Raw genomic sequence first — 22,458 nt, forward strand, 5'->3', positions numbered from 1 at the left:
TGGATATAGCAAATGTTTTTTCCTGCACTATTGATATAATCACATGGCTTATCTTTTATTCCATTGATGTGATGAAGTACATTGGTTGATGTTTAAAATATTTATAACAGCCATTGATTAAGTTTTGAATGTTAAGCTAATTTTCCATTCCTGAACTAAATTCTAATTATATATAAAGTATATATATAATATATATATTTAATCTATTTCTTGTTTTGCTTTGCTGATCTTTTGTTTAGGATTGAAAAATCTGTTTCATGAATAAAATTGGCCCGTAATTTTTTCTTACAATGTCATTGTTAGGTTTTGCTATTTAGATTTTTCTGATCTCATGCAATTGGTTAGAAATTGTCTCTTTGCTAGTCTTTACATGAAAATGTATAATATTGATCTTACTTGTTAAACGTTTGGAATAATTCAGCAATGAAGTCTTCTGCGCCTATAAATTTCTTTATAGGTAGATCTCTAATTATGTAATCTATTTCTTTTATACTAAGGATTACTCTGATTCTCTATTTTTTTAAGGATTTTTATTTTATTTATTAATTTAAAAAATATTTTATTTTATATAATTCTTACATCATTTTTGATTCTCTGTTTCTTTTCATGTCAAACTTGGAAATCATTTCTGTGTAAGATGGAGAAAACAAGGACTAGGTATAGGGGGTGGGGGTGGGATATGACATAGTTTGTCCTTTATCTTACAGTATTTCAAGAGAGAAAAATGTGCTTAAGGCATTCTTTTTAAAAAATTAATTGACTAAAGCTATTAATTAACATTACGTTTTTGAAGTGACATTGGTTTACAGCATTGTATTTGTTTCAGAGGTGCAGGTTCACACCTCTTCAAATGTATGTTACCACACTACACCCACCCAGAGCCCTCCACCAAGGGCATTATTATTGTCAGAAACAACACACTTACTTTATTTGGGTCTCCTACTTAAACATCATCTTTGCAGAGAGGCGATGTTGGGGGTCCCCAGGACTACCTCTTGGTTTGATGATTTACTAGTACCAAAAAAAAATTTAGCAAAAAGAAAAAGTGTATGGGATGAAATCTAGAGGAAACCAGGTACCTGTATCTAAGAGTCCTCTCCTAAGAGAATCACACGGGAGATGCCATGTTCCTCCAACAACTCTTGATATCGTGTGAAATGTTGCCTGCCAGAGAGGTGCACCCGAGCTAATTGTCAGGGTTTTTACTGAGGATCAGTCATGTAGGTGTATAGCCCCTACATGAGTAACCTTGGCTACTGAAGCTCCAGACCCCCATAGGGAAAACACCTGTTCAGTATAAATTACATTGATGGTGTAAACTATCTGGACAAACTATATAATATTATTCAAGGCCTCAGGTATTCAAAAACACTTCCTTTAGACAAGACAAGAGCTCAGTTTCCAGTGGCCAGCCACGTGATGAAAACAGGCATTTCTCCAGCATCTGCAGGATGTGAGTAACCCAAATTTGTTAAATTAACCCTTTTCTATACCAGACCTGAAGAAGGCAGCACCCCTTTTTAGTCTCTACAGTATGTTGCTTAATGTCATTTATCACTATCAGACCTTGGGCATAGACTCATAGGTTCATTTGATACTAATTAAATAACATACTTTACTTCATATTTGTTGAATAATTGAATGAATAAAAATGATCATTTACACACTTAACTTAGAAATGCAAGTAATGTTGACTGGATCTGAATTCTTGGCACATGCTATTGCTATTCTATGTGTGATAGCTTTCTCATATATTTATCTCTCTCCTGAATAGGCTTATAATTCGGTAGCCAGATCATTCCCTCGAAGATTTGTTTTGCCTTTAAATGTCAGTTTGAATGCCCCGGAGGGACAGAAACTCAGCCCTTTGTCCTATTCTTCAGCCAGTGCTGTGAGACAGGCTGATGGAAAGGTATGCCACCAATAGACTTTAGACTAAGACTTTGCACTTTAGTGGTGTTACTTTACTCTTTGGCTGTTCTCCACAGTGTTTGCTGCCCAGCTAAGCAGGGTAAGGTCTTGGCACATTGTTTCTATGAGAACCACATAATTCTGGGTGAGAATGAGCACTATATTTGCTTATTCTTTTTGTGTTCTGAAACAGATATATGGAACTTTCAAATGGTTGTGGAATGTTTACGCATTTGAGATTGGTATTGACTATCCCAACCATTTTGAAGATTTGTGCTTACAGGCAGATCATTTGTAGCTATTGCTTAGCTTTAGTAGAATAGCCCAGTTCTACCTCCAATGCCAGCTGAAAGCTTAGTCAGAAAACTCGATAATCTTTTATATATTGATACACATGATAGAAAGAGGATCTATATAAAAAATGACACAGAACCTCAGTTTCCAAGCCCTGTCACAGACTCTATCAGCCTGCACCCCCCCACCAATCTATATTGAAAAAAATAGCGAATAAACAACCAACCATTATATATCATTTTGGTATCTCTTTTAGATTTGGTGTTCTTACGAAAATCTGCATCCTGAGTACCTAGAGGCAGAAGGTGGTGTTGAATTTCCCCAGATCAACTATAGCCAATTCAATGGCAAAAAGTATCGTTTCTTCTATGGCTGTGGTTTCCGACATTTGGTGGGGGATTCTCTGATCAAGGTTGATGTGGTGAACAAGACACTGATGGTAATGAATATCTCCTTTTCTGAACTTTACAAGGCCTTGTTCTACCCTTTGAGTTTGTTTGTTTTGTTTAAGGTAGCTCTTTAGATCTTTAACACTTAAGTAGCACAGCCATTTACTTTTATTAAGTTAGAGAATGAATCACCTAGGTAAGGGTTATGTGTCCTCTAGGAAATCTAAATGAACCATGAGTACAGAAAAATAATTCTGTGCTTGATATTATTTTGAGAATAATGGGTTTAAGATTGTTAGGACACCTTTATTTCAAGTTGATGGGAAATTACAAGTACGCAAATGGTGTTTGATGATAATAGAATCTGGAACTGCAAAAGCTTCCTCTCTTTCCTATATTCAGCTCAGTAAGCCTGATTCTGTTACTGTTGGGAATATTATGTTCACAGCCAAATTCATATTGAGAGTGATACAAGGTATATAGGCTTCTAGTCATTTATCAGATACTTTTTTGGTACTTACAGGTTTGGAGAAAAGATGGCTTTTATCCGTCAGAACCTGTTTTTGTTCCAGTACCAGGAGCTAATGAAGAAGATGGTGGGGTTATTCTTTCTGTGGTGATCACACCCAACAAAGTAAATATATTTCCTTCACCAGTCAGAAAGAAAAGTCGTGCTGAATCATTGAGGGTTGTGTTTTAGTGAAGCGATAGTTTATTTTGATTCCATTAGAGCACCTTTTCAGTTCTCTTTCTCTCCTTACTATTACATTTACCCTTTTATGTAATCTGTACTTTATTTATTTATTTATTTTTTTAAAGAGGCATGTTTTATTTATTTATTTGTTTGTTTGTTTATACATGCACTGGGTACAGTCAGAAGCGCGGGAGGGTGAGAGAATTCACCAGAGCCAGAGCGGGGAGCAGAGCAGGCAGAAGGACCAAAGTACACTGCTGAGGGGAGCAGCGGGCGGCAGGAGAGGTCTGCGCGCCATGTGGGACCCTCCTCTGGTGGCCTGGGAGCAGCTGGGGATTGAACTGGCGCCGCGGAGGCTGCGGGTAGCTTCGCAACCCAGCGCTCAACCGCTGCGCCACTGAGGAGGCCCTGTACTTTATTTTTAATGAATCCACACTTTATTATTGTTTTAAAGCTCTACTTGTCGAACTAGTAATAATTTACATAGGAATTTACATATAAATGGCTTTCAGTATACTAAACACTTTCTTGTTTAGTCATCAAAACTTTGTGGGGTACCATTTTACACATGTCAAATTTATAACTTAAAAGAAGGTGAAAGAGATTTACATTGGATATCATAGCAGTAAAGCTAATATATAATTTCAATCCTCTGACTTTTATTCTAATATTCATACTACCTTCTGCACTGCCAATTTCAATTGAGTGACCCAAAACTCTAGTGTGGTAAGTAAGTCCTGGCCTAGTGCCTCAATAATGTTGATATCTGACTTCTCATATAGAGCAACGTATGGCAAATAGTGAAGTTCATTTTTTTTAAAGATTTATTTATTTATACATACAAGAACTGGGGTACAGGCAAGATACACAGGAGGGTTAGAGGATTCACCAGAGACAGAGTGGGAATCAGAACAGGCAGACTGACTGAAAAACACTGCTGAAGGGAGCAAAGGGTGAGACAGGAGAGGTCTGCTGCGCCATGTGAGTATCTTCCTGGCTGGCCAGGATTGAACCTGCACTGCAGAGGCTGCGGACAGCTTCACAGCGCTGTGCTCAGCCACCTGTGCCACCAGGAAGGCCCTGAAGTTCATTTTGAATACCAATATTGAAAAATTATTTATGGCTGCCTAAGGTGTAGGATTCTCAGGCTTTTAAGCGAGAAAAGTGCTGTGATCAATTAATGATGTCTGCTATGACCTTAGTTGGACTTAGTCCTCATGCCAGTCTTGACACGTCTATAATTAGACCAGGGCAAATCTCAGTCTTCCTGGCAGTTCTACCTCTTGAACATCTCCAAAGTAACACAAAATGAAGAGTTCTATAATTTGTAAGAGGAAGTATTTATTTCTCTTAGAACTTTGAAAAGCATCAAGTAAAAATATCCTTAAACTCAGAGAAAGCCTGTAAAGGCTTAAACTCAGAGAGATCCTATAAAGGTCATTTATATAAACAACTTTATTTGCTCCGGGTATGAACCTTGTTAGTCATGATTTCCTTTTCAATCCAGGTGAACATTTCAGCAAACCTTTAATAACTGGATAGATAAGACACTATGCTAGGTGCTGGGGAGAGTTGTGAAGATGAATAAAGACATGGTCTTCCCCTTAGGAATTTTACAGTGGGGAAGACAAGACAGATTTTGAAAACAATAAAAGAGATAATTTTTCAGTATTGACTTTCTTTTCCTTTCCTTTTCATGCTTCTAGAATGAAAGCAATTTTCTTCTAGTCTTGGATGCCAAGAACTTTGAAGAACTGGGTCGAGCAGAGGTGCCAGTGCAAATGCCATATGGGTTCCATGGCACCTTCATACCCATCTGATGGACAACCACCAGGCCTGGGAACTAGGTTTAAAATGAACATGGTTTGTACAAAACAGAGCAAAAAGAACACCTTACTCTACAAACCGCAGACTTATGTTTTTAAAATTTCTACTAAAAAGAATTTATGATCTAGTTATGGTTTTATATTTTCTTAGGGCTCTTCCTTGAAAATATTAATAAGCAGGTGTTGATACAACCTTTGAAGAGAGTTTTTTTTTTTTTTAAGATTTATTTATACAAGCACTGGGTACAGTCAGAAGCGCCGGAGGGTGAGAGAATTCACCAGAGCCAGAGCGGGGAGCAGAGCAGGCAGAAGGACCGAAGTACACTACTGAGGGGAGCAGCGGGTGACAGGAGAGGTCTGCGCGCCATGTGGACCCTCCTCCAGTGGCCGGGGAGCAGCCGGGGATCGAACCGGCGCTCAGAGGCCGCGGGCAGCCTCGCAACACAGCATTCAACCACTGCGCCACTGGGGAGGCCCTGAAGAGCGTTTTCAATTTACATTTACTGGATGTATCTTCCTCTAGGTAATAAGAATACATGAAGGAAAAACTAAAACTGGATCATTGTCACCGTGAAATATGTGGGTGACAGAGATCTTCAAAGTAGGTGAAGAAATACAAATAATCATAGATAGTAGAATAAGAATATAGATCTGAAAAAGCACCTGGCTTTGAAAAACATCACAATCTCCTATTAGCTTTGGCCCCAAGGTACTCACAGAGGACAGGAAGTCAGTTGTGTCACGTTGGAGGCTTCTTCTAAGCTGGTTGTTTCTCTACTGTTCACAGTAGTGGCCACTGCAAATGTACAGCCTTTCTTGCAACCACTCATCACCATCCCCCAGCCTCCCCCAGCTCATCCTGGGGAGGTTATTTTTTTGAGGGACATACTTAAAATTAGCCATTTCTTCTAATCTCTAGGTGTATAGTTCTCTAGGGATTGATGGAAAGTCAGTAGTCCTTCAGCTAGCTGGGCAACAGGTGGCACTAGAGACCATATAATCTTTACATTTCTAAATCCCACCAGTTTTTATCAGAAGCCAAAATCAGCCTCAGGGGTCATGCTTACACTGCCTTCTAGCCAACACCCTGAAAGGCCTACTCTCTTTTCCTTCAGCTATATACCCTCCCTGTGCTGAACTTCCAACTCTGGGCCAGTTAAACTTCCATATTCCTTCTGCATGTTGAATGTTGCTAGGAATGTTCCCCAAAAACATGTAATTTGGGGCAACTGTGAACTCATAATTAGGGTCACTGAATAGTCTGGACTAGGATAGTCAGTTTCTTTTCAGTTTTTGTTAAAAGTTATTATAAGAGTGATAAACCATATCTTCATTAGTGTTCATACATTCAAAAGCTACCTGTGGGAGTTTCATTGTGGCAATAAAGTTAAAGACCTGGGTTGATAAGATACAAAACAACAGCAGCAGAAACAGAATGGCTAGAAGATACCTAAGTAGAACTAATGGGAACTAGTGGCTCAGGTAACCAAAAGAATACAAGTCTTTGAAAACTATTGTACTCCCCCAGACAAGATAAGGAAGTTTGAGCTAGATCTTCTCTAGATCTAAAAGGTGAAGACTGGTGGATGAAGACACGTGGGAAGTAGATCTAATCATGACTTTCCTCTGTAAACCTTTACCCTCTCCCAATGGGGGGTAAGGTTTAAACGTCTAAGGGTTAGCAGTATAATCATAAGCTTTTGATCCAAGAATGCCTGAATTTTGCCTTGGTCTTACTATCTGTTAAGGTTCTTAAAGGAGAAAACGGAAGGATCAGTGACATTTTATAATTTAGCAATCCATATGCAGAAAGTTCTGATGGAGTTGAGTAAGCATATAAGTGAGGCTGAAAAGTTAGTACCTCTTCCTTTCTCTAAACCTTATTCTTATCACTGGCTAGGGTCCAGAGACTTAAGGAAAGGGAGTATGTGGTACACAGATGAGGGAAAAGGAATTCGGGGCCAGCCTCATGACCTTAGCTAATTACATCTGCAATAATTCTATTTCCAAATAAAATCATCTTCTGAGGTACTTGGAGTTAGACTTTAGCATATGAATTTGGAAAAGACAGTTTAATCTGTGACAGGATTTCTGAGGGTAAATTTGGTGGGTACTTATACAGAACTAGCTTTAATAAAATTAGAACAAGAACTCTGAAAATATTAAAGCAATTTCTCAGAAACTCATTCTACCTTTTTAAGCTTTTATTTTTAATTCTTTAAACTGTTCAGAATGAATAAGACATTTGGGTAATAATTGACAAAGTATTTAATTTCATATGTAGTCAATGCTTGGGAATTACTGTCTATATTATGAATGATCTTGGATAAATAATTCACTTTTCTAGGCCTGGGTTTTCTTATCAGTACTATGAGGACAGAACTAGATATTACTTGTTTCCAAAATTTCTGATGCTTACAATTCATTGCAGTTCTTTCTTTACAGTCTAATGGGAGGAGATGAGAAAAGTTCTTGAAAATGTGTGAAAGAATGCTTACTGCATAATACATTAGTAATTTAATGCAGAATAAACAGAATATATAGCTGGAGACAGGAGACATTTGAGAGAAATCACCATCGGGGCTTACATTTCCTCAAGCTTTTATCCTTCCCAGTGCCTGTAACGGTGCCAACCACACAGTAGATACTCAGTGGATATTTAATGGAAGAATGAGGAAACACGAGGTGACTATAGTGGGAACTGTAAGTACTTTGGACACTCCTTTTGAGAGAGAGGAAGCAAGATACTTTCTTTCTGGAGGGGCCTACAGTACAAAGATGTGCTAATGTTTGTGTACCTGGGTGTAGGTGTTTACACTGTGCCAACAGAGAGCCATAAATGGGTCCATACATGTGTGTGGATAAGGGCAGCTTGAGAACTTCCCTCGGTAAAAATCTTTACAAACAATGCCAAGGTAATGTTTCTGAAAGACACGTGATCCTACATGCACCCTTAAATTCCTGCTTCCTCTCTGTAGACTATGGCCCGGGGACTCAATTCAGAGTAGCTAAGTTCTATTCTAACCAAACCAGGGCTCTCTAGAAGAGAGTGGGAGGGGAGGCTGAAGGACTCAAGTGTGACTTTAATCGTATGACGCGGGCCTGAGCAGACGTAAAAAACGAGGGGCAAAAATGTTCTCCCAGTTGGTGGGGTTTCTCTTTGTTTTTGTTATTGTCTCTTTTGCTGTGCAGAAGCTCTTTAATTTGATGTAGTCCCAGCTGTTTATCTTTGCCTTCACTATCACTGCTTTGGGTGATGTGTCTGTAAAGATGTCTTTGATGTGCAAATCACGTAGTGTTTCGCCTATATTTCCTTCTATATATTTTATGGTTTCAGGTCTTATGTCTAGTTCTTTAATCCATTTTGAGTTGATTTTTGTGTATGGTGTGAGGTGGTGGTCAAGCTTCATTCTTTTGCATGTAGCGACCCAGTTTTCCCAGCACCATTTATTGAACAAACTTTCTTTGCTCCAATGCATAGTCTTTGCTCCTTTGTCAAAGATTAGTTGACCATAAATCTGTGGGTTTATTTCTGGATTTTCTATTCGATTCCATTGGTCTGTATGTCTGTTCTTGTTCCAATACCTACTAAACATAGAGCTTCCATATGATCCAGCAATTCCACTCCTAGGTATTTACCCAAAGGACACAGAAACATCAATTCCAAAGAACACCTGCACCCCTATGTTTACAGCAGCACTAGTTACAATAGCTAAGCTTTGGAAACAGCCCAAAAGCCCAAAAATAGATGACTGGATCAAGAAGATGTGGTACATATACACCATGGAATATTACTCAGCATTCAAAAAAGATAAACACATGCAATTTGCAGCAACATGGATGGCGCTGGAAGGGATCATGCTCAGCGAAATAAGCCAAAAAGAAAAAGAAAAATACCGGATGGTCTCACTCACAGCAGGAATCTAGAAAACTTAAATAAGGGACCAGGAAAATGAATAACTATAAGAAAGTGAAAATCAAAATCAACAAACAACTATGAACCAGAGACACTTTTGGGGGGATGGGTGGAGGGAGGGGAGGGATTGGGGTCAGAATGAGGGGGTTGCAATTGTATGGGGAATATAAAAATAAAATTTATTATTTAAAAAAAAAACAACAAAAACGAGGGGCACCGAGTCCCCACTCACCCTAGCGCACAGCTCCAGGCGGACCTCTTGCTCCTTAGCGAGGGACGCCCGTTCCTACCTGCGCCGCCAGGGGGAGCCCAGCTGCCGGTGAAGCGCTCGCGCTGGGGAGGGCGCAGCTCCCACTGCGCAGCCGCGGGGCCCCGCCCTCAGCCCCGCGGCGCCGCGCGGGGTCGTGCTGTGGCGGCTGCGGGCGGCGGAGCGCGGAGGAGGATGAGCTGTGCGGGCGGGCGCCGCCGGGCGCGAGTGTCCCGTGTCGTCTCTTTCAGCGCGACTCACCGGCTGCACAGGTGGGGGCGCCCGCGGGGCGGGGCCGTGGCGGGGAGTCGGTGACGACACAGCCCGCGACTGGCGGGGCCGGTCCGCCCGGTCCTCGTCGCGTCCGAGGCCGCCTGGCGCGGGCCCGCCCGGCGCTCCGTGAGCGCGCAGCGCCGCCTGCCCCGGCGGGGGGCGCCCTCGAGGCCGGCCGGCGGCCCCGCCACGGTCAGAGTCAGCCGCGTTTAACCAAAAAAAAAAAAAAAAAAAAAAAAAAGGAAGCAAGTATGAGCGTTAAATTAAATTTTTACATAAAAATTGGAAAATATATCCAGTAATGTAGAAACAGTTTGTAAAATACCCCCCAAAAAACCACCCCAGCCGTTCGCTTTTTCGAGGCCGCTCTGAGAGCACGCAGCTCTGTTGGGTTTGTTTGGTTTTAATTTATTTTTTATTTTTACATCATTGTTCATTTTTAAACAATACTTGCTTCCCCCACCCCCTCAGGTGTAGTCCACCCTGCACCATCACCTCAGTCCCCTGTGCGCCTCCCTCCCTCCCTCTCATCCCTCGCTCGCCTCCCTCCCGCAGGGCAGGGTGTCTCTGGTTTATAATTGTCTGTTTTTGTTTTGTTGTGTTTTGTGCTTTTATTATTTTTTACACTGATGTCTTATTTGGCTCCCCCATAGCCCTGCTATAAGTGAAACCATCCGATATTTTTCTTTTTCCTTCTGGCTTATTTCACTGAGCATAATTCCTTCTAGTTCCATCCACGCCACTGATTGTAGTCCAGTCAACTGATGAGGGACTGATCACAAAGATATACAAAGAACTCACACAACAGAAACAAAATAAACAATGCAGTCAAGAGATGGGCAGAAGAACTTAGAAGACATTTCTCCAAAAAGGAAATACAGATGACCGACAGGCATATGAAAAAGTGTTCAACATCTCTTATAATCCAGGAAATGCAAATTAAAACCACACTGAGATACCACCTTACACTAGTGAGAATGGCACATATCAAAAAAACAAGCAACAACAAATGTTGGCGAGGATGTAGTGAAAAAGCACTGTTGGATTTGAATCCAAATGCCTCAGACCGCCTGGGTGACCCAAAGTGCTGGGTTTCAGTTGAGTTTTGCCACTCACAGCCGACTCCACTGTCTGAGTGCCCCTTTCCTTGTCTATAAAACAAGATAATGACGTCTGCCTAACCAAATCCATCTCTCCTTCACTCCTGGACAGGTACTGTTGCATGCTTGTCAGGTCTTGACTGGGTGACAGGGCTGCAGTGACACACCTGTCATTGCCTTCTGTCTGGAGTTTACAGTCTGGTCAGTTTCCTGGAGAGTAGGTGGAGACAATTTGTTGCAAAAGCTTTGTGAACTGTGCCACTCTAAATGCAAAAAGTGCATGAATAAGGGGAAGTGGAGGGGGCAAGAAGTAAACTAAAGACCTTAAAGAAGGATTGTATAATAGGAAGTTCAAACACAGGAGGCCTCATGGAAATTGCACATTGATTAGACAGATTTAGTTATAAAAATCCCTTCAGAAAATTATTCTATGTCTGGAGCAACTGAGTATTGTAATGTTTTAAAGTTTTACTCAATTTAAATACCCTTCAGTTAGTTGGTGAAGTTATCCATAGGTAGTAGTTGAGACTTAAAACAGGATTTAATATTAACGGGGATATTTATGAGGTAGTGTAGTTATTTTTCAGGAAAAATGGGATTTTAAGCCACTGAGGGCACGCATCCTCTTTGGTTTATTATTATGTGTCCTGGTTTCACTCAGCCCATGTCTAATATGTAAACTCAATAAATGTTGAGTTGAAGAACGGAAGGACCTCGAGCAGATCCGTTGTTGAAATCTTGGCTGTGTAACAGGGGTGTCAAATTTAAGATTTGTTTATCCTAATTTGTATGATACAGCGGTCTAATTATGGGGCACATACTGGTTCTTGACATAGAGCTGAGTAATAAAATCAAACTGATTTGTCACTCCCTGTTTGGTGAGAGAAAGTAATCAATTGTGAAGCTTTAAAAATGCTGAGCAAATAATAAATGCAAGGAACAGAGAAAGTGTCTGAAGGTGATATTTGTGTTAGGTTGACTTTTTCTTTACTTTCTTTTTTGGGCTAGCAAATCCCTGAGTAATGAAGAAAATTTGAAACTGTTTGGAAAATGCAACAATCCAAATGGCCATGGGCACAATTATAAAGGTGAGAGAAAAGATGAAATTTTAGCCCTTTTAATAAGGAGGAAATGTTCAGCAGATACAGTGTTAATGAGTAAGGAACCTTATGGATAGAGATGAATGCTTTGAGCTTTGATTGGAAAGTTAAGTGGAAGTTCAGAGTCAAAAGATCTGTTGAATGTGCCTTAAATTTTGCCTTGCAGTTGTCTATTCTGTTACAGATAGTCCAAAACACTGGACATTTTAAATATTTTTTTCCTTGGCTTTAGTGTGTGTGTAATGAGATTCTTTTGGCACCATATTTCCTTCTAATTAAGAAAGCAGACATTGTTGAGGCTAATTTTAAAATTAGATTGTATTCTTCTAGTAAATAACTGACAAAAGGGAAATATTGGCTAGAAATTGGCGTAATGGCAGGAAAAAAAAGTTAGGTCTAAAACTTTTGCCAGCAATGTTCCTGGAAAGCAGTTTGTGCAAGGACAAGAGATTTGTTTCTTTGAGATACAGCTAATACCTCAAAAAAAGCTGCATAAGCCCTATGGGATGACACCATATGGTGTCATAGAGTAAAAAAAGAAAAGATGTCAGAGGATCAGGATTTCTAGTTTAGATACTGCCTTTTATTTGATTTGTGGTATCGCTCCTTAATTTTCTCACTTGTCACATGTATGTAATGGTGTTTGTAAGGATCTGAAAAAAATGTATAAAAGTTATTAATTTGTGAACACTCTGATCAAGAGGTTTCAAATGTTTCAGACAAGCACTTGTTACAAAGCATTACACTGAGTAAAGGGAAAAGAATTTTATGCCCTGTAGTAGTTTTGCTTGCACAGAGAGGTACTACTCACTTTTGTACCAGCTTGGTTTGATGCTGGACACCTTCCTGTACATTTTCAGTTTTCACAGACAGTGATCAAGCAGCATCTCAGTTCCACTAGGTGAGATTCCTACCTAGTGCATCAACATCACAAGCAGAATTTAAATCCTTTTAGTTCTTGGCTAAGCGTCTCCACTTAGCCACAGCCCCTACTGAGCTCATCTTGGTTGAGTCTTACTCTAATTGATAAAAAGAGCTTATCAAAAAGAATATGTATTTTGGGGAAAATAATATAAGCTTTGCCAGACAGAGATATAATATGTAATTTGTGTTGTTACTTGTGTTGCTAACTTGTGCTTGGATGTTAATATGTTGAAAGTCATGCTGGTTTTTTTTTTTTTTTTTTTTTTTTTTTTTTTGGTATTTTCTTTTCCATAGTTGTGGTGACAGTACATGGAGAGGTACGTGCTGAAAATATCTGTGTGATTTGTGCCAATTGTTCGGCCCCTTTCAGCCATTGTGTTTGAGTCTATGTTGAAAAATTATGCTCAAATCAGTGTTGCTTTATTGTTGGCTTTTGTATATAGTGAGCTGCTTCCATTCCAGCCCTTTGTCCCAAAATGTCATCTTTAATATGCTCTGTGTAGACAGGTAGAAGAGCAATGCAATCAACACTTGGTATTTCCATTCTGAGATCACAGTTGTCTGAGGGATGAAGGCAAATGTGGGCACAGTTTCTGCACACTGTATAGCCTTTAATAATATGCCAGAGGTTTAAATATGAAGATCATGTGATAGTAATATCTACCTTTATTTGTTCTGTAGATTGATCCTGTCACTGGGATGGTAATGAATTTGACTGACCTCAAAGAGTATATGGAGGTAATGGCATTTTGAGTACTTGTTATGTGTTGTTCTCAAGGTACAGTGTTTGATGGCTTCCTTTTCACTTCCTCAACCAAGTATCTCCAGAGGTGGTGTTGCCTGCTGAGTGGAATTCATGTGAGAGTTGGGGAGTGGTTGGGCAAACAACTGTCATATTCTAACAGTGTTTGAGTGACCTGGGAATTAGTCACAGTTACAGGAAGAAATGGATAAATGTGGCATATGCATCTTGTATTCTTGCTGACATATCCTGATTTTCTCTTTTTAATAAATTTTACAATCCTCTTTCAAGACACACCTTTTCCCTCAAAGCTTTCTTTTCTTTCTCTGAACTTTCTTTATACCTTTGATCATAGATTTTAATATTACCTGCTCTTATTTGCTCTAGCCTTTAATTCTAAGGATAACTCAAAAGAAGGTATTCAATAAAGAACTTAATGTGACTGTATCATTATTGAATTATTGCATTGTAAAAGACCTTAGAAATTATGCCAATTTCTTCATTCTATAGATTAAGAATGAGAGATGCTAACAGTAACCCGCATGCTGAGGTCATGTGGTTAGTCCTTTACAAAGCTGAGGGTAGATTTCCTTCTACTCAGCTTAGTTTTTATTATGCCATTACTTCCCCTGTTTATTCACTTCTTCACTTCAGCTCTGTTCCTTACTTTTGTTCTAAAATTTGACATTTGTTTCTAAAAATGCTATAATTAATCATCACTACACCTTCCACATTACTTAATCATATGTTCAGCAAGTTTGCTGACATTGTATCAGTCTTCTAGTTAAGGGCAGGGAATACAAAGATAACACTTAGTCCTTATCCACAGACTGTTCACATTACTTTTCTAGGAGGTGTAGAATAATAAGTGGTCAGTAAGTGTTAGTTGAATAAGAGAATGAGGGAATGAACAAGCAGTATTGTGCTTCAAACTACTTTAGGAATGCAATAAATACATAGTTCTTGCATTTACTGGGGACATAAAATATATTTATGCAAAATGCTGTACAAAACAAGACAGTATGAGAAGTAAGCTGTCCTAAGCAAGCATATTACTTAAATACTAGAGAAGAGGTTCTATTCACTTTTCTCACTTTTATATACTCAAAAGATACCACATACTCCATGAGTAAATGTGGCTCATCATAGCATACAGAGTAAAGTTAGAACCCTATGGAGGAGGCTTCAGTGGAAAAGTTGGGACCTGGTCTGGATTAAAGATAAAACAGATTTATTTTCTTGATATCCATATGGACTAACCCTTCATGTGATCTATTTTAAAGGTTATTTGACTTAGGACTTACTCTTTTTGCATGATTCTGCTTTTGTTAAAAAATAATTGCTATTATTTTTATTAATAGACTCTTCTTGGAACTATAGCCTGTGAACAGTTAGATATAAAATGCTTACATTTTGTAGAGCAGCTGAAAGTAAAAACTTAGAAAGAATAAGGCAATTACAATTCTTGCCAATGACAAGGAAAAAGATTGTTAATATATACAAGCATTAAGAAGAAGTTGTCTACATATTTATTCTTCTAAGAGCCCAAGCTCACTCTTCAATAACTTCTCATAGCAGAAATTTAGAACTACTTACGTAATTTCAGTTTTGTCTGTTTTAGAGAATGTAGTCCTTACTGGATCTTTATCCTAATGAAATTGTGGCATTGTGCTGAAGGGGAGACTGTGACGGAGAAGAATTTCTAGTAACTGTTTGGACAGAATTCTAGACATGTTAAACTGAATTCTGAATCACAGTTACTTGTTACCAGAAACTTGCAGTGACTTCAATACTGTTTTTTTTTTTTTTTTTACATTTTTGTATTCAGAAATGAGAATAACTAATCATGGAAATCTGGGCCTTCATTTTGCTACTTTAAACTCTATGAGATTGTGTTGTAAGACATAGAGAAGACACTTGGAAGTACTGAGTTAGTGGCTGAATGATAAGGTAATGTTTAGAGGGAAAACTTTGGAATTTGAGTCATAAATAGAATCCATATTGTTTTTGTTTCATCTGTAGGAGGCAATTATGAAGCCTCTTGATCATAAGAATCTGGATCTGGATGTGCCACACTTTGCAGACGTTGTAAGGTGAGTGTGATGATTGTGCTGTATTTTGATAGTAAGAAAGGAGAATTGATTTAACATTTTATCTGCCTGTTCTTTGATTTCTAAAGTTTTAGTTTGATAGCTTTTGAAACTAGAATTTCTGTTATCTGTAAAATTATTAAACAATATTTTGTTTATCATTTGCCTTTTTCTTTCCTTTTTTTCCCTTACAGCACGACAGAAAATGTAGCTGTGTATATCTGGGAAAATCTCCAGAAATTTCTTCCTGTGGGAGTTCTTTATAAAGTTAAAGTATATGAAACTGACAACAATATTGTAGTCTATAAAGGAGAATAGTTCCTAGGGGTTAATATTATGGAAAGACTTAATTTCTTTTCAAATTTGAAAAAGATCTTTATTCCCTTGGACAATTAAGAAGTCTTCCCAAAATTGTCACACATCTACATTGTGTTCTGGAGAGCCTGATTTATTGGAGTAAGCCCTATTTTAAACTCAAATCTGTTTTAAAACCAAATTTATAATGTAATCCTGAGTATCATTTAGAGAGCCTTTTATCTGTAGATTAAAAATCTCTTCATTTTCAGCAGAATGACTTGGTATGGCATTATTTGAAAGCAAAACAAGTCTTTTTTTGTTGGTTGTTTCATTGTCATTTTTTAGTATTCATTTTTTTCTTGGTATAATTAAAAAAGCAAACCTGTTTATAATATTTTGCAGTAGATGGATCTTATAAAAAATAAAATGATCGGGCCTCCCCGGTGGCGCAGTGGTTGAGCTTTGGGTTGCCAGGCTGCCGGCGGCCTCTGCAGCGCAGCGCCGGTTCGATACCCGGCCACCAGAGGAGGGTCCCATGTGGTGCGCAGAACTCTCCTGCCACCCACTGCTCCCCTCAGCAGTGTACTTCGGTCCTTCTGTCTGTTCTGCTCCCTGCTCTGGCTCTGGTGAATTCTCTCACCCTCCCCCGCTTCTTGACTGTACCCAGTGCTTGTATAAATAAATTAATAAATCTTTAAAAAAAAATAAAATGATCACAAGGTTTGGTAACATAGACAACATGTATTTCTTTATAGACTGAGTGTCTTTGATTACTTCTCAGGTATGCTAAAGGCAAAAGTTTATTTAGTGAAAACTGGACACGCAAATCATCTGAGACACACAGATCACCCATTGTAGATGGATGTACAAGGACCAGTGGAAATGCTTCCTTAGTGCACATTGTTCATGGAAGCTTGGCACAGCTTATTGGACTATATATCGCTAGTGAGGCACAATATGGAATATCAGTAAACTACTTATCCTGTATTTGTCTCTGTCTCTAGACCTTATGTCCCCCTGAACTATTTTAATTCAGAAAACTGAAAAATAGTCACATATATTAAAGCCTGTTAAAATAGTCAACATGAAAAGGGTATATTACCTGGTAAAGCATCTCTAGTACAGTGTTTCCTAATTGATACCCTTTTGTTCTGATCATTAAACTTACCTCCTTATGTTCAACTCTATTCTTGACATTCAACTCAGGTAGCAACTTGTTTACAATGAATTCTCAGAATGGTGCCCCCTGAAAATCGTGGAAGGACTTGCACAGTGATTACTATTCTGGAAAAATTTTAAGGAAGTGTACTTTTATTTTGAAGAGTTAGTCACTACAGGAATTTTATTATAATTTTTGACAGTAATGCTTGTCCACTTAATTCAGTTAAATAAATATAATTTTTATAATGCTTATTCATTTATGTATTTTATTGACTACTTGAAAGCAACAGTTATAATTTATTAAGGTGCTTTATGTTTTTTTTTTTAATTTTAATTTTATTTTTATACTCCCCATACAATTGCAACCCCCTTATTTTGACCCCAATCCCTCCTTTCCCCGCCCCCACCCCCCATAGAGTGTCTCTGGTTCATAGTTGTTTGTTGATTTTGATTTTTACTTTCTTATAGTTGTTCTTTTTCCTGGTCTCTTATTTAAGTTTTCTAGATTCCTGCTATGAGTAAGACCATCTGGTATTTTTCTTTTTCTTTCTGGCTTATTTCGCTGAGCATGATCCCACAAATACCATGCATGCAAAGTGGGTGTTATCCCCATTTTATAGATGAGAAAATTAAAATGAGTGACTTTAAGTTGCTTGCTTACTTCACTTAACCAATAAATTTCAAACCTTCTGTTTGATACTCAGAGTCTGCCTGACTCCCAAGCACAGAATCTTAAGGAAAAAAGGATAGTGTTATATATTTCAAGATGTTTTTAAATGCCAAATTTTATAGCTCTTGATATCATATTAAGAAAACATTACTTCTTACCATAACCTGGGCACTCCAAGTATTTTGTTGTTTATGAATTACTGCTAGAGAACATTTTTTCCTACTTGCGAATTTTCTACGTGAGAATTTTGTATCTATGTGGTGAATGATGAGTGAGTGGATGAATGAATGGTTGGAATGACCAAAGATAGTACATAGGTGGTTTTCTCCTAAGGTCTCTCAGAGACCTTATCAAGCTAGATTTTAATTGTAGCTTTACCTGTTTGCTTCCTTTACTACCCTGAGTAGTAAGTATTCTATCCAGACCATCTGGTAAATAATACTCAGTTTTTTTGTTGTATAAATGAATGGCATATTGGTATAAACTATTGAAATTTTATAGTGCCTTATGCATAATAGACACTTGGTAAATATTTTTAGAATGGAGTAACATGAAATTATGAGGCTTGAATTCTAGTCCTCATGCTTTTACTCCTCTTTTTCAATTCAGGCCTCTCTTCATCCATCCTTTTCTTTGCCCATTCTTTACCCACAGTGCTGGGACTAGATGTTTTCTAAGTTGCTTCTGCTTGGCCTCAGATATTATCTCAGTGATTTTAAAAACCAAGTGAGTTAAACATTAATTTAAAGAAGGAAGAAGAGTAGTGTGGGTTGGTGAGTTTTGGAAAGTCTTGGTGGAAGAGGTAAGTCCTGAATGTTATTTAAAGTGATGAGATAGGTTTGGGATTTAGGAGAAAAGAGGGAATAAATCCTGAAATGGTAAAAATTCATTAGTGAGGTAACTATGGTGGGAATGTTCAGGTGTATTTGGGATTGAATAGATTAATCCTAATAGGGGGTGATGAAGTGTGAAACTGTAATGGGAAGTTAGCTTGGGGACAGCCTGGAGCATCTTGAATATCAGCTTGGGTTTTATCCTTGCAGGAATAGGAAGCTGTTGAAGCTTTGTTCCTATTTTAAGGAAGATGACCAGCCGGACAAAGGGAAACAAACCAGTTGCAAAGCCGTTACAGGGATCTGGACAAGAGGTGATGGTTATTTAGAGCATGGTAATGGTGGTGGCAGTAGAAATAGAGTGACTGGAAGGGTGACAGAGCTAATACAGTGCAGTGCCCACTGCGGTGTCAGTGTTTTGCTAAATACTTTTTATGTCACCTCTTTTTATCCTTACCACCACACTGTAGGCTGATGTGTTAGTTTTCTACTGCTGTAAAACAAATTACCCCAAAACACAGTGGCTTAAAATAGCATGCAATTAGCATCTCACAGTTTATGCATGCTAGAAATAAGACGTGGCTTAGCTGGGACCTCTGGCTTAGCTTTGTCACAGACCTTTGTGGTCACCTTAAAGCTCAGTGAAGAAGGTTCACCTTCCCACCTCATTCATGCTGTTGTTGCCAGCATTCAGTTTCTCACCAGTTATTGGACTGAGGCCTCAATTCCTGCCTCCTTTTCTTGCCATGTGGGCCTTTTTACAAAGCCCCTCATAACATGGCAGCTTATTTCATCAGAGTGAGCAAGTGAGAGGGTAAGGAGAGTGGCAGACTGGGGTACAGGGGGTGGGAGCAGGAGAGAGCTAGAACACATACCACCATGAGGAAAGTCACAGCCTCGTAACATAATGAGGTTTTCTCTGTTGTGCCTTTGAAGCAATCACTAGATCCCTCCCATACTCAAGAGGAGGGGATTATATATGTGTTGTGTGTAACCTATGGTGTGGAGAATAGTAGAGGAGATGCGGCTAGAGGGGCAGGCAGGTAGTGCGTAGCATGTCATTTTTGACCCCTGGGCAGGGGGCTGGTGAAGAACATTTCATTTGGCAAGAGTAAATATCAGAGTAGTAGTGGTGGTTCCAATGGGAATGATGGGGTTTGTAGGTAGATAAATATAAAGATCTTTGAATCATGATTTTTGAACTGTAAGCCAACTCTAAGGTGAGAAGTTAAGGGCAGTTATATTTACTGGAAACAGAGGGACCAGAGCTTGGCTATCATTTGTGTTGCCTTGGCTGATGTGGCCCCCACCAACAGGGTAAAGAAGGGCCAGAATAACATGAGCAGTTTTGTGCACGTGGCCACTAGTAGACCAGATCTGTAATAAGTGTCTGTTGTGTTTTTTGGTCTCCAGACTTTTACATTCTTCCTGGAAATAGAATTATCTCAAAGATGAGAAACAGGTGGTGCTCATTTTGCTTTTGTTATGTCTGGGATATTTCTAGTCTTCCTTGCACATAGAAAAATCATTGTTAGTTTCACACAATTTAACTTTATAGCAAGAGTCTTTTGCAAGACACTTTTGGAAAGTGGCCCAGATAAACACTGTCTCCACATGGCTGCAGAGAGAACTGCTATCACCACAAAAGAAAAGTTGGGGGAGGGAGTTCTTACACTGGAGGATTTCAAAACAGTGATTATGCTTTCAAGTCACTCATCCGTTTGTTTGCTTCCTTCGAACTCCACCCATCCACTCCCACCAGTCAGTCCTCTATCATATTGAGACAGGTGTAGTAATCATTAAGAGAATACTAGAACTGTTTTCTTTTCTCCCTCCCTCTGCCCCTCCCTCCCTCCTTCTCCCTCACCCCTTTCTCTCTCTTGCCTGTTGTTGACTAAAAAGACAACATCTCTGGCTTGTGTTCTTCAAGATGCCTATGAAACAAGTCCTAAGTACTTAAGGCCAACTTCACCCTCATTCAACCAATTTGTTATTCAAATTTGTTATTTAGTAGGATAATAAGTGCGGGCTAAGTTTTCAACCCTTTCCACTTTTCACAAATAACAAATACAAGCATAGTGACTGGGGACAACATGAGGGAATAGAAGGGCTAGTGTGGTCTTTTTAACATTTGCCCACAGAACCACAGGTGGGTTGTTGTGCATCTCAAATGTAACGCTTCCAAATGTGAATTTCTCATTCCTCCTTCAGAATGTATTCCACTGGCTTTCCTTAAAAATGCTACCACCATCCAATTTTTTTTCATTCAGTTTTTTTAATTGAATGTAATTAAAATCGAAGAAGCCTTTACATTAAAATTTACTTGAATGTAAGGTATCATTTGCATATTTATTGTTGGTATTTTGGAAATACAGGATCCCCCCTCAGGTGTCACCACTGTAATGCACCCACCACCAAGTCACCCATAGTCTACCACCACAGTCTATTGCGCGCCCTTGTCTCTTTGTTCTCACCCTGTCACCTCCTAACCCTCTGGGTGCTTCAGTTCTAGAGTCAGCTTTCAAGGGTTAGTTTTTAAGCTTGTCTTTATCTGACCCTTAGTTCGGTTTCTCTGTATTCCACATATAAATGACACCATTCAATATTTCTTTTTCTTTCTGACTTATCTCACGTAGCATGATCCCTTCCAGCTTCATCCATGTTGCCACAAATGGTATGAGTTTATCTTTTTTGACTGATGAGTGATATTTCATTGTGTGTATATACCACATCTTGATCCATTCATCTGTTTTTGGACACTTAAGTTGTTTCCACATCTTGGCTAGTGGAGATGGTGCTGCAGTAAACATAGGAGTGCAACCATTCAGTTTTTTCAAGTCAGAAATGTGGGAGCTATCTGATTCCTTCCCCCACCCCTAACTCTTATCTCTAATCAGAAAGTTTTGTTGTTTCTACCTCTAACATATTTAATTTTGCTACCTCTATGTTTCTGATGCTACAATCCTAGTCCAAACCATCACTACCTCCTGCCTGCATCACCGACGCTGTCTCTTAATTGGTCTCCACTTACATTTTGGTTCTCTTACACACACACACACACACACACACACACACACACACACACCATTACACCTTGAAACCTTCCTCTTGCTTTTAAAATACATACTCACACTGGCTTGCCAAGCCCTTTAAGATCCAACCACTGCCTCAAGTTGTTCACTGTGGTCAGCTTACATTGGCCTTTTCTGAGGTTCTGGAGCACACCAGTTTCATTCCTGCCTCAAGATTTTTTGTGTTTCCTGCCCTTCTGCTTGGCCTGCTTCTCCTGCACCCCACCACATCTCCTTCATAAGGCCTAATCATTCTTCTGACTCAGTCTTAAAAGAATCCTTCCCTGATCATCTTAATAGAAAGAAATCCTCTGTTAATTCCCATTACATTTCTCTTAGTTGTAGTTTAAAAGCTATATATATTTTCTTACCTTTTATTTATTTGCTTTTCAATTTATTGTTTGTTCCTGTCACAAGGATGTCACCTCTTGAGGGCCAGAGCTCTGTCTGTCTTACTCGTTTCCCCAGGACCTGGCCCAGTGCCCGTGACACAACAGATGCGAAATAATTAGCCACTGAATGGACAAAAGTGTCCACAGGCTCTAAAGAACTATATGAACCTGGTTTTGTAAACTTTTGAGATTTACTGCCAAAAACTTCTCAAGTGTACTTAAGATAGGTGTTAGTCTTATGTGCTTCAGCTTAGAGAACTGCCACACAAGAAGGATCCCCTTAGTAGGCCTCCAAACCTGTTTACCTGGCTGACTTTATCTTCCTGAAATTTTGCTGTTCCATTTTTGGGTAAAAGTTGTTTTATTCCTCAACTACTGCTTAAAGATGAACTAAAACTTTGAATCCAGGGTCTTTTTAGTAAATTGCCTTTCTTGCAACCACACCATCATTTGTTAGCAGCCCTGACTCAGACCCCCTGACAAGGTATTCCCTTATAACAGGATAAACAGTGAAGATGGCTGGGTAGT

General features: G+C 39.1%; 2 protein-coding genes across 8 annotated transcripts in view; both read left to right on the plus strand.

The window, feature by feature from the left end:
• The window catches only part of BCO2 (beta-carotene oxygenase 2), a gene marked incomplete at both ends in the record, with an annotated part of 30,443 nt that extends 25,335 nt beyond the window's left edge, over positions 1-5,108 (plus strand). For 3 of the 5 annotated variants that reach the window (XM_084249055.1, XM_084249056.1, XM_084249059.1), the window contains 4 exons: positions 1,775-1,912; positions 2,462-2,644; positions 3,118-3,228; positions 4,995-5,108. In XM_084249055.1, the coding sequence (XP_084105181.1) occupies positions 1,775-1,912; positions 2,462-2,644; positions 3,118-3,228; positions 4,995-5,108 (546 nt within the window). The remainder of the gene's footprint in view (positions 1-1,774; positions 1,913-2,461; positions 2,645-3,117; positions 3,229-4,994) is intronic. The other 2 variants (XM_084249057.1, XM_084249058.1) reach the window with 2 other exon arrangements.
• A 3,824-nt stretch (positions 5,109-8,932) lies between these two features.
• PTS (6-pyruvoyltetrahydropterin synthase) lies at positions 8,933-15,824 on the plus strand (the record flags this gene model as incomplete). 3 transcript variants are annotated; one of them, XM_084249410.1, is made up of 6 exons in its annotated part: positions 8,933-9,588; positions 11,659-11,738; positions 12,969-12,991; positions 13,356-13,412; positions 15,439-15,509; positions 15,701-15,824. In XM_084249410.1, the coding sequence occupies 6 exons, from the start codon at positions 9,473-9,475 to the stop codon at positions 15,822-15,824; spliced, it is 471 nt and encodes a 156-aa protein (XP_084105536.1). The 3 variants fall into 3 exon arrangements, with proteins under 3 accessions (XP_084105536.1, XP_084105537.1, XP_084105538.1); XM_084249411.1 differs by having other exon boundaries at positions 8,933-9,549; XM_084249412.1 differs by lacking the exons at positions 8,933-9,588; positions 12,969-12,991 and having other exon boundaries at positions 11,715-11,738.
• Between the last annotated feature and the right edge of the window lie 6,634 nt (positions 15,825-22,458).

Source organism: Talpa europaea, assembly GCF_964194135.1.
Source record: "Talpa europaea genome assembly, chromosome: 12".
Lineage (NCBI taxonomy): Eukaryota > Metazoa > Chordata > Mammalia > Eulipotyphla > Talpidae > Talpa > Talpa europaea.